The sequence below is a fragment of the Nesoenas mayeri genome (genome assembly GCF_963082525.1).
Source record: "Nesoenas mayeri genome assembly, chromosome: 1".
Lineage (NCBI taxonomy): Eukaryota > Metazoa > Chordata > Aves > Columbiformes > Columbidae > Nesoenas > Nesoenas mayeri.
The window spans coordinates 196,635,548-196,648,112 of NC_137541.1; the positions used below are offsets into that span (position 1 = coordinate 196,635,548).

General features: G+C 43.7%; 1 protein-coding gene across 1 annotated transcript in view; it reads left to right on the forward strand.

Moving 5' to 3' along the window:
• Positions 1-5,691: 5,691 nt before the first annotated feature.
• GUCY1A2 (guanylate cyclase 1 soluble subunit alpha 2) overlaps positions 5,692-12,565 on the forward strand; it is a gene marked incomplete at both ends in the record, with an annotated part of 148,032 nt that continues 141,158 nt past the window's right edge. Inside the window, one exon of the mRNA XM_080350626.1 lies at positions 5,692-5,955. Within this exon, the coding sequence (XP_080206752.1) occupies positions 5,692-5,955 (264 nt within the window). The remainder of the gene's footprint in view (positions 5,956-12,565) is intronic.

Genomic DNA, 12,565 nt, shown 5'->3' on the forward strand with positions numbered 1-12,565 from the left:
GCTCCAGAAGTCTAGAAAAATGTCTGTTTGAACACCTACTATTATACAACACAAAGGCTGCTTGACGGCAAGTTGTCTTTAATCTCATATGTAGCTACCACTATATTTTCTTTGGATTAGCCTGATCGTTGACATCAATATCCTTACAAAAACTGCTTAAAGCAGGAAGTCTATCTGGGATAAATATGGTTGCAAGAGTGAAAATAAAGTGGCCTCTCTAGAGAGCTGTTCTTCTATAAATAGTGGCTTGACTCAGCTGCAGAGAATGCTGGGGTGGGGTAGCTCTAGATGAGCATCTAGATGCCATGTTTTGGTGTTTTCAAGAAATTTGGATGGGCTTTATAGGTAACTCTGAAGCAGAACTCATGGGGCTTGTGTTACCTGTTAAATACTCAGGACACAGAATAAATGCTGATCAAGAAAAGGTTCAATTTACCTCACCCAACGCTGAATTCAGTAAATCTGGCTCTCTGTGCCAGCCAAATGGGAATAAGAGATTTTGAGTACTGTGTTATATTTTTTCTTTTACGATTTTTTAAGTATGAATGTTTAACCAGCTGTGTTCCCTCTAGACAATTAGCTGAAGTTGTATGCCAGCAAATATTCTCCCAGATATTAGTAATCTCAGTGTGACCTAATCATCGGAGATCTGTGTCAAAGCACTGTGATTTGAGCTTTCTTCCATTTTTTCACTCCCTCAGCAGGTTCCTCCACTTTTTTTTTTTTTTTTTTTGTGAAATAGTGATGATGTCAATGCAACATATCTCCTTCCACAGCCCTGACATCTTGTTTTGATCCTTCTTTGGCAAGCCAACATAGTGAAATCCCTTAAATTACAAATGTATCTGATGCTGGCCATTCATGTTTCAAACCAATTGATTCTGAATAAAGTTGTCTTGAAGTTAGATTAGGCAACAAGGAATTCTTGATTCTGCTATTGATCTGTTATGTAGTGTGAGACTCATGACATCAGTCACCTGTGTTTTGCTTTCCTCATCCATGAGAAGAACAAAACTCTTAAAAGTGTGCCAAGTGTCACAGATGAAAGACATTTTATGAGCATTAGGACCCAGATTCTGCTGTCTTCATTATGTAATATCTCATCCTGCAGAGCAAAATAGATTAATTACTCCTTCAGTGATGCACTGTGCAACATAATGCCTGCAAACATAACATGATTACTAGAACGTCAACTTTGGCCAATGCGTATCTTGCATGTAAACTTTATTTCTGAGTAGCTGAGACAGAGAATTGATCTGTTCCTTAAGCCAATCGTAATTCAACAGATCATTAATGACTAATGGCAGAATGCCCCAGCCATTCTTCCAGGCAATACTCCAGATGGAAGTCATTGGATAAGGAACAGGAAGGTTTGGCAGAATGTGAGCAAAAAAGCATAAATTTGCTACACATCACTCATTTTGCCTGACTGCAATAAAGTAATTGTAATAGAATGTTGTCACAGGATAATGGTCTCCTGCTGCTCTAGAAATGCTTTGCAAAACAGATGTTTACTTTCTCTGTGGGAGACATTGATCCCGGGACAACAATCTTTTCTATTAAAGGAAAATTAAGTACTTACAGGTTTCACAGTACTATAAAAAGATCATTATAAAAAGCCATATAATGTAACAGGTGAAAAGATATGAAATATGTATGTGATGTATGTGATCTATGCAACTAATCCCTAAGTAGATTTAATTGAAAGAGTTTCTTCCGGCAGCTCTGCAGCTAACATTTTCTCAACAAATGTAGACAGGACAATGCAATGCACTATGATGAAGTTGTTTTTGTGATTTTGATTTTCCAAGGCTCTGTGAACTGCAGAAAAACATAATTTGTAAATAAAAATAAAAATATCAAAACTCCAGCACTAGATATTTCCTGAGAAATGCTTAGCTAATAGCAAATAAGTACAAATAATCAATAAATAACAATAAAAAAACATGTTGCAATTAATGGAAACTAAAGACCATGCACTTCCTGTCTGGGTTGAACTCCGTATTGTGAGTTTTGCTGACTGGAACCAAGACAAAAATTTGAAAACAGATAAAATTTATAAAATGTTTGTGCACTTGAAAATAATTGTCTTAGAAGACCAATTATACATTAGAGATTGTAAATAACTAAAAGTATTAATATTTTTCTCTGACCTGTTTGCAGTACCTGTGGGACACATAAATTGCACTCTGTTGTAGTATGATGGAAGTTACACAGGCACTGTTTTGGTGAACCTTATACATTTTTACAGATGCTTCTGCTATTCATCCAATAATGTGCCAACTGCAAATTTGGGCTGATGACATGTATAAAAGAAGAACATTTGTTCTCTTACGTGCTGTAACTGTTTATGTCTATGTGCTGTCAAAGGCATTTGACTGTCAGATGAAGCAACCCTGTGTGGTATTTAGCTTTTGCCAAGGCTGTACCTGGATCAGGAGGAGTAAAATGAGAATAATTAACCAAGGACTGAATGACTTGTTGGCCTCATCAGACTCACCTCCAGGACCTGCATCATCTTGGATCTTCTGCTGTCGATTTCTATTTAGCTCAAGACATCTTGTGATGGTGTTTGGTACTTTTCCAGCTGGTGCCTCTATCCAATTCCATGTATTTTATGTCATGAATCCCAAACAGAGTTGAAGTACACAGATTACCAACTTCTTTGTAACCAGACCAGGCAGATATCAGGCTTCCTTCCACAAGTATTAAAGGATGTAGCTGAGCAGAATAGCAAGAGAATAGCAACACTAATTCCGGGTTTACTTCAGCAAGAGAATAGCAACACTAATTCTGGGTTTACTTCAGCTGGAACAACAGAAGATTTGAAGCCCTAACTGCATTTTTTTCTTCTGAGTAGTGAGCTTCACTACCTAGATGCTGAAGGAAAATGTTTTTTACATTCTTGAGAGGAGTTGGTTTGGTATACAAGTGCATTCAGTTATAATAATCCTGACCTTAGGAATAGTCACTGAAGAAAAGTATTTCCCTTCCCATTTCAGGGTCACCGCATTACAGACATGTAAGGAATATGGCCATGAGGGGAATGGAGAAAGTAATTTTTAATGCTACAAGGGGAACTCAAGAGTGCTGTCAGACATTAATGACCAGTTGCCTTGGGAAGTGCTACTTGAACTTTAAGAAAAAGAGGAAACTGAAAACATAAAAGTGTCAGTTTTGTCATCCTGAAACTGTTTTTCCCTAATACTAAATAAAATGCAAATATGCCCACAAGCAAGTTGCTTACCCCACAGCTGAAATACTGCACATGAAACCAGTTGACACTTCAGTATTTTAGCAGTTTAGACTTATAAATATGTAATTGCATTTTCAATGCTAAACTACGTGGCTCTTACTCGTCACTGTCACTGCATCAGCCAGAAAACTGGTGCAAGTTTGCTTCACTGAGGACTGTACAATATGGTCTATAAGAAAAAAATATGTTTAAATGGAAACCAAAGCATGTGAAGAAGGTTATCATTCTAACAGAGTATCCTGTACTAGAGATACTGTTTGGCACCAAAGGACACCTTCCAGACCTTCCAGACCCCTTAAATTCTTGAATCCCCTCAATGGCAGGAGCCTGGCCTGAAGGTAGGCAGGGGCTTTTGCAGCAGATCTCAAAGAAGCTATTAAAGAGATTATTTCTTTAGAGGAAAGAAGGAAAAGGCAGAGTAACTGTCTCACCTCTCTGCACTCAGGTGCTGCTGGACATTGTTATTCCACAGAGGAGAAAAGACAGAGGAGGACAACGGATCTGGAGGGTCATGTGTGAATTAACTTTCAGGTGAAGTCATGTCTGATTCCTGTCCTAGGGCTGCTGCGGGCATCACCAGCACTGCAAAAAGAAAGACTCTGCATCCCAAATGTAATATTTAATAAGGCAAATGAAGGTAGTGTGGACCACTCTGGCTTTATTATACACCCTTTCAAGCCACAGGCTTCAATTTAAAAAGTATGGCAAGACAAAAGGAGATTCATTGCTTCTCTTCATATATATTTCTATAGGAAAAAAAAAAAAAGAAACTGGGTGAGGCAAGAGAAACAGGGATGACGACAGTGAAAGCAAGGGCTGTCATGCCCTACTTAAAAGCAGCATGCTCAGCCACAGACCTGTGCCCCTTCTGAAAGAACAAACACCATTTGTGCTGCTTAAGGACACACTCAAAAACTCCTTCGTACCTGTGGAAATCTTCCCAGTCTCTCCACTGGGTTCTTGTTTAGGCTGCACTCAGACATTTAATAGCATACTGTTGTAGAACATATTTCATAATACAGTGGAAAGATAGGGTAAAATCTATCTTAAATCAAATAATTGCCTTTTAAAATAAGTTTTGTTTGGATGAAGGTAAGTAATGACAAGCTGTCTTCCTTGATGGTAGGACAAACCACTACAGCTGAGATCACATGTCCTTGGAGCTTTTCTGCTGAGAAGGACTAGATGGGGTTATTGCTATTGTCATGAAACACTCAAGGTGTCTTTAAACAGACGGCATAGGTAGGGAAAGTTGGGAAGAAGGCACCTTGCATTGTCTTCAAAGGTGTCATCCTGTATCCAAGCTCCCCTGATATGTGTCCTCCAGCCCCTTCCTTTTTTCTACTTCAAGGCTGTAGCAGAGGGCTAATATAAGGGAATTTAGTTTCTTCTTTGCATGTTTGGACATGGCCCGCAATGTTAGCAGGAGCAGTGCTTGCACAAAGATGAGAAGAACTTTTCCCTCTGGATACTGACGGCAGCATCCAGCCTTCCCGGCTTTTAAAATCATTTATATCCTAAGCTCCAGCTTCCCGAATGCCATTCCAAAACCTCCGCTGGCGGTAAGGGACGGGCAGGGTATGCGGGCCGGCTCCCCGCGCCGTTCTGCCGGCCGGCTTCCCTCGCCGCTCTCCCGGCCGCACCCGCCCGTTCGCGGCCGCAGGGAGCTGTCCAGCACGGCCGCGGGCCGGGCGGCCGCGGCGCGGCGGGGCTGGGGCGGCCGCACCGAGATGGCCCCGGGGCGCCTCCAGCTCCTGCGCGGGCACCGCCGCTCCCCACGGAGTGCGGATATCGTCCCGTTTCCCCGCTCGCCCTTCGCCTGGCTCCAAAGCTCAGGGACGAGAGCGCAGCGCCCTGCTCGCCCTCCCAGCAGCCGGCAGCAGCGGGAGCGCGGGCTGCGCGTCGGCTCCGGCCCTCGGCCCGTCCCGCCGGTGCTGCCGGCCGGGGGGTCCGTGCGGGGCGGCGGCAGCATCACCCTGGCGCGGGGAAGCGGGGCCGGGCGGCGGCTGCGGGCCGCGGCGTGCGGGGCTGAGCGCGACAGGCGGCGAGCGGGGCGGGGGGAGGCGGGAGGAGGGGGAAAGGGCTCCAAACAACACGTGATTCCCGCGGAGCAGCGAGGGAGCCGGGGGAGGGGAGAGCGAGGGCGGGCGGCAGAGGCAGAGGAGGGCAGCCGCCGCCGCCGCCGCTTTAAAGGCTCCCGGCGCGGCGCCGCGGAGCACCCGCGCTCCCCCGGCCAGGCGCGGCGAAGCGCGGAGCCGGGCAGCGGCGCCGAGGGGACGGGCTGCGCCGGCCCCGGCGCCTCCGCCGCCGCCTCCCGCCCAGGGGCACTCGCGGCCATGCGAGGCGGCCGCCCCCGCGGCCGCACGGCTCGGCGCTGCCCGCCGCGGCTGCCTGCCACCCCGCGCTGAGCCCAGCCGCCGCCGCCCCGCGGCACCATGTCCCGGCGCAAGATCTCCTCGGAGTCCTTCAGCTCTCTGGGCTCGGACTGCCCGGAGACCAGCCCTGAGGAGGAGGGCGAGTGTCCCCTGTCCCGCCTCTGCTGGAACGGCAGCCGCAGCCCCCCCGGCCCCGCCGACACCCCCTTCACCGCCGCCGCCGCTGCCGCCGCGGCCAGCGCCGGGGCGCGCCGAGCTCCGCGCCGCCGGCGGGTCAACCTGGACTCGCTGGGCGAGAGCATCCGCCGCCTGACGGCCCCCGCGGTGAGTGCCCGGCCCCGGCCCCCGCGCCGCGCAGACCCCGCGCTGCTCCCGGTAGCTGCTCCGCGGGGTCGGGTCTGTGTCGGGAAGGAGACGGCGCTGCCCGCGCCCTCCTGCCAGGCGTCCCCGCGGCGCGGCCGGAGCCCCTGCCCCACCGTGCCCGTCCCGGCTGCGGGGTGTCAGCCCCGCAAACCTGCGGGAGTGGGGTCTCGGCAGCCTGGTGCTGGAAATCGGGTCGGAAGGCACAAATGCCGGCAGCTGACGGTTTAGCTGGCTTGATCACTTCCGCCGAGTCCCTTTCTGAATTAAAGAAATCCTAAAATCTTAAGTGCTTGTTGCTATCTGGTACTAGCAACGTTTTTTATAAAAAGGTCACATCTACGTGATGCGTGCACATAAAGATGTGAACTTCTTACATTTAAAGGGCTTTTCTGTACTGAACAAGGTAAAGAAAAAAAAAGTTCTCACTTGTTCAGAAATATTTCAGCAACAGATTTCTCTGTGCCTTCCAGATGCGCTGACATTCCTGAGAGATCAGTTTCTTTAACGTGTACTTTGAAATCCATGACTTATGATTATCTAGATAGCTACACCTGTAGTTGAGAATCAATGAAGCATTGTGTATGCTAAAATAAGCAGGGAATTTAGGTAGAACCTGTAACATGTGCTGGTATCGCTTTGTAAGACTGAAATCAGTGGCTTAGGAGTTCTGATAGACTGACGTAGGACAGAACATTCTTTTCCAGCCTTTCTGTTATGATTGTACTGCACTCCTATAAATACCTCTGTACCCATCATTAAATTTTCCTCATAAAGTTTCAGATGCAACTGAATGCTTGTTTGGTCTCTGAGGTATTTCAGCATCTTAAAGTATAAACTGTTAATTGCAACAAGTAGTCTTAATCTTTAAGATGACTACAACTGCTACTGTGGCATTGGATCATCTTTTTGCAGATTGTTATCCAGCTCTGGCAGTTATGTACGGGTCTCATCACCATCAGCTATCACTTTGTTTGGATTTTAATATGCTCTTTTCTGTTCGATGTTTCTTAACCTGGCTAGAGAGGAGTAGGCAAATTGTCTAATGGGAGAAGTTTGCCTGCATTACATAGCTAATAGCCATCCAGTTTCAGTTAAGACTTTTATTTCCCATTGATTTTTTTCCCACTCCACTGGGAATCTGGTCTTGTAATGCTGATATTAATAGATAGTATCTCAGGTGACCTGTCTTGTTTTAGTACCAAAAAAAAAAAAAAAAAAGCAAAGCTATTTAATTTGATAATAATACAATGGTATAATTAGAGCATGTGTTACCCAAAATATTTGAAGTATTCTGAAGTAACCCAGTGCAGTATTTTTAGATAACCTTAGTATTTGTGTTTTCCCAGCTTTGACTGTTACCTCCTGTGTTGAGCTAATTTAAAAGTCAATTACAGTTTTACAGCTTTGATGAATTGTTGAATTTGTTTATAAAGTAAACACATTATTTGAATTAAGAGACAAGGAAAACTTTTATGTATCTTACAGTCCCATTTCTTTCCTGCTCTCAGAGAAATTTAAGAATGCAAAAATTTCATCCGACCTGCTTTTGATGTCCCAAACAACAGCTTCCGTGGTTTCCTTGGGAGATAATTATAGCAACCCTTAGTGCTGTGTTCTTTTTAATTTTTAATATGTGATACTTATTGCTTAAAATTTCCCTTTTTATTTTGGCATCGTAACTAGTGTTTCACTCCCATCTTACACATTTTGGCATAAATGAATGTGATTAAGTCAAAAAAGTCATGTTCTCACAGTTATGGTATAAGAAAAGAATCAGGTTCACATCTTTTCATTTTTCACTTGCAGAAATCACTGTTCAGGTGCATTGTTATTTTGGTGCATTCTTTTCTTACTGAGAATCTGTTCTGTGATACTGACTACATGCCTTCTTGCAACAAGTCAAGTTACCATGTGTCTAATGCTTTGAATCTGATTATTTTCACACCTGCTAATATAAATCTGGAATAACTTTAAATAGAAGTAAAAAAAAAATACTTTGCCCATAAAATAATGTCAAATGGGGCTCATTCCCTTTATTTGTAAAGTTAAAAGGCAAATCTGAAGAGTGCATTGACATTTGTTCTTTCTGAACAAAAAGCTTTAATACTTTTGCTATAGATGTAGATATATCTTAATTCCATAACGGTATAGATAGAGGTCTCTGTTAAGTGTGTGAACATGTATTTATGTACATATGAGTGTGTGTGAATGTATATGCTATATATATCACGTGCAATGGCTTGATGTGATTCCGACATGAATGCAGCAGCAATTTGTGCCCATCCCAGTGCTGAACACTTTCAAAGATGAAGGATGCTACAGGTTCCTGATGTTTATACTTAGCCTTAATTTAGTGCTTTCCTTTGGTGATGGCCAGGACTGAGATAACGAGTAAAATTTTTTTGTGCATTTCCACATGAATCTGTCTGTGTGTTAAATACTGCTGTGGCATGCAGAGAGGTATCTGGGGTGATGTTGTTTCAATGTGACAGTAGCAGGGGCTACCGAGGGCTGCTCTGGGGTTGTGGAGAATCTCAAAATGAGCAGCAAGGAGCATCCAGGGGACAAAGGAACTGAGCGAGAGCTGTGTCCACGGGACAGAGCAACAAGAAGGTTGCACAAGCAGGCTATGTCCTATGAGTAGTAGTGCAAAAGTGTGTGTGAAAATATTAGTATCTCCTGCGCAATGTATTCATGAGTTAGTGCAACGGTATTGTCAATAGAAAGAGATTCTGTGGAGTAAAATGCAGTATTTGAGATTTTTTTATTCTGACTATAGTGAAAAGAAGTTATTGTATTTTGTATCATTTGTAATCTTGGTTTCAAGTGTAGCCCAGTGTGACTTTGCACAAATATTACTTTTTGTGGAACTGTGGGGAAACAATTAAAAGTAAACCCTCGTGTGTTGCAGCTTTTAATCCAAGCCTTCTACTTGCTCCTGGAAAACAGCTTCTAGTACTGTCCAGCACACATGATTTTCCAACTTTTCTCTTAAATGTTTAGAGATTTTTTCTGCAATTGTTATGCTAGAGGATGTTGGAGTCTGATCCTCAATCAGCACAGACTCATTTCATGTTCCTGCCTGGATGGCTGAAGGATGGACACTGTTCATGTGGAACGTGCTTTACACTAAACCCTCTATTTTTTTGGCAGCCAGAACTAGGAGGGTGATAGGGCTCACTTCTACCAAAAGAGCTGCATATTTTGGAGAAAAGTATGTGGTGATGAGGAAAATGAGCAGGTCTCCATATGTACCCCACCGTTGGAACTAATGAGCAGGGTGTGCTGGGGAAACTCAGGGAAGCAGGGTGCAGTGGGCAGGGAGGCAGAGCAGTGCCAATGCAAGCAGAGAGGCAGCTTTTTGTCACAGCTGCATTAAGCAAATGAACAGTGCATATCCTGAACATTACTTTGAGGTGCTGCCCTGTTGCCCCCCCAAGTACCATGTCACTGAGGAGGCAGGCACACTGGCAGCAGGAGGGTTCAGGCTCTTCCAGCAGCTGGGCACAGCTGGGTGCTGCAGACTGAAGAATCAGGGAATTGTGCCCGGCCAGGGCTGTGCTCAGTGCCTGAGTGTGAAGATGGTGGGTTTTGTGGTACCCAGCTTAGCTGCTCAGTGCAGTAAATCCTGGACATTGCACACACTCAGCTCTTGTGACTCCTGTGTCTCATGAAGTCATGGCCAACAGTGCTCCGTGCTTATTTCTCCATGTCTGGCTCTGCCCTCTCCCAGCCTTTCACCCCTGTGATGTTCCCACAAAGGGGAGCCCACGGTTGTGTAGGCAGCTGCTGTCAACTCTAACATGGTCCTAAATCATGTTCCTGACTGGGCAAAGATATTCTTTCTGTCCCACTTCATCTGAACCATCATCAAAGAGTCTCTGGCTCTGTATGCCCTCAGAGAAGTTTGGATCTAGATCCAGCTGCTTTCCAAACAGGTGTCCTTCTCGCTGGGCTGGGTTCAGGTTTTTGGAGATAAATAACAAAATGTTTGAAACCTAGTAAGGACATTGATTTATGACCTTGTTTTTAAGAAATCATCTGCAATTATTACATGCACATCACGAGCAAATTTAACCTTTCTTTTGATTCCAGCTTTGTTGCTGTGTTCCATTTTAAAGGATGAATTTTACACCCACGATGACATAAATTTTGATTAATTACAACTAGAGATGATGATACTGTATGTTATTCATTATCTACATACATTTTTCTGCCTTTAAGAACTCTGCCATGTGGGAATGATATCCTGGCACCAGTGGACACAGTTTTATTCTTTAGAAATGCCATTTAGTATGTTACTGAATTCCCGTTCCTTGCAGCAATTTTCACATTTGCTCCAGTTCTATTTTGACTTGTATCCAATACCAGGCTGAAAATAGAATCAAAATCAGAAAAAAAAATAAAAAAAATTGTCAGTGATTTGAAAAGTCAAATCCTCTGCTTCCATCTAAGGGGCATGGACTACCCTAAAGGGCCTGAGTGACCGGGCATGCGTTCAGAGGAGACTGTGTACCCCCAGGCGCTGTACTGATCTTTCTGGAAAGAGAATTACAGCATGACACAGCATTAAACTGACTTATGTTTCCATTTGATTTTCGTTTTGGAGTGGCCTATGTAACACATCTCTTGAACTATAAACATTATTAAGTGAAAATCACTTCTGATATACTCTTCTGTTCATTCAGAATTATTCCTGCTATTCTCTAAAGGCCCAGTTGAAGACACATTAGATGAAGAACAATTTCTCCTATTTAAGTGAGGAAGCTGCTACTGTCTGCTCCAAATATTTTGAATTTAAGAACTGTCTTTTTGATTACAGCCTTTTTTCCTGACAGTGGGAGAAGAGTGAACCTAAATACTTGTTGTTTAGGCTATTACTTATGTCGCAGAACCACTGTAACTTCAAATTTCTTAATTGCAAGTGAATCCTCCAGTGAGTGGTGGTGGGGTTTTGGCAGAGGAATTGTGATGTAGCAGCTCAAATCAAACCTAACTCCATCATAAATCTTTACCATTTAGTCTCAAGGAATAACTACTCTTTTTAGGAGCAATAACAAATTGTTGCCACTAACAGGAGAGGTAACAAATTTATTTTTAGTTAAGATTTAAAAAAAACTTTGCACAAATATACTGAGCTCCTTTTGACTTGCATTAAGCCATCAGATATATCTAAGCTCTGCTGTTGTAGGAATAACTTCTGCCTGTCTTTCTGAATGAAGTAAGGTAATGTCACATGGTATCCATATCACTAGTGTGATGAGGTGATTCACTTAATAGCCCAGGCTGGATGAGCTTTACATGAGCAACATCCTTCTCTGGAATGAGGGTGTGAAGAAAAAACCATGAAGATGGTGAAGAAAGGCACGTCAATGAGAAACTCCTGATTTCTAATTCCAACAGGCAAACAAGATAATTATTTTTTTAAAGTATAATAGGATCAAGCTTTTGCCCAGTATCTTTCAACTTAACTGAGAGAAAAGCCATTTATACCAAGGTCACAAGGGCAGTTTGTTGCCAGTCAATCTGCTGTTTCATAGCCTGGAACAGAGCTGTGGTGTCTTAATCAGGAACACTCTGGAAAGCATTTTTAATATGAGAATGTTGTGGGGTTTTCTTTTTTTTGGTCTTGCTCAGTAGTTTAACATCTCGTGCACGTGAATTTCAGCCTCAGCAAATAAAATAGAAAAAAAAAAAAATCAGTTTATTTGCACCCGAGGGGCCTGCAGCATTGTATTGACCTTGGTGAAATGTTATTTATGGTGAGTTTGAATGTTTGACACCTAGCGCTCAGACTGATCATAGCAAAAGTTGCTTTCTGAATGTTTGTGCTGTTCCAGGCTGAAATCTCAACTTCCCTACAGTGCTTGGAAAAAATCCATTCATACTATTGCAGGCATCTTTGCGGCCTGTCAGCAGAGAGCAGGGTCAGGCCTGCCTGCAGACCCGACATGCCAGAGCACGGCAGCACCGGCGTTCACCCCGGACAATTGATCTCAGTTGTTCTGCGCTCCTCTGCCTCTGCCCTGGCCAAACTGCCCAGATGCAAATAAGAAAGCCATTGTAAAGTAGAAGGGAATGTTATGATGATCAATATGTGCCCCTAAGTAGCAATGTGTAGTCCTGGCTACATCAAAATAAGAGTGAATGTCCTTAATTTGCAATTGCTTGAGCAGAGACAGTTGCCACTTCACAGCGGTCCAGTGTACTCCTGGTGAAACTTAGAATGTTAACACAGAGAAAGCCCTCTCTTCTCTTCTTACGCCTCTTGAGCTAATGTAAAATGCTTTGAGTAGAAGAAATCATTCCATCTCATATCCAAATGTGTCTTCTTGCTAACTGTCAAAGTAAGTTTCAGAATGAAGACATTTGGTTTGTCTGTGGGTCTCAAAGGGATAAGCATCTTTGCAGCTCTGCATTGTAGGTCCAGTCATACTGAGGAAATTGTGTTTTTTTCTAAATGAGCAGAAGATATTCCCTGAGAAGTACTGACATATAAAGCCTTTCATTTCCTATGTCTGCTAGAGGAGCACCAATGATTTTATGGAGTAGATGTGAGTTGCATTAGAAG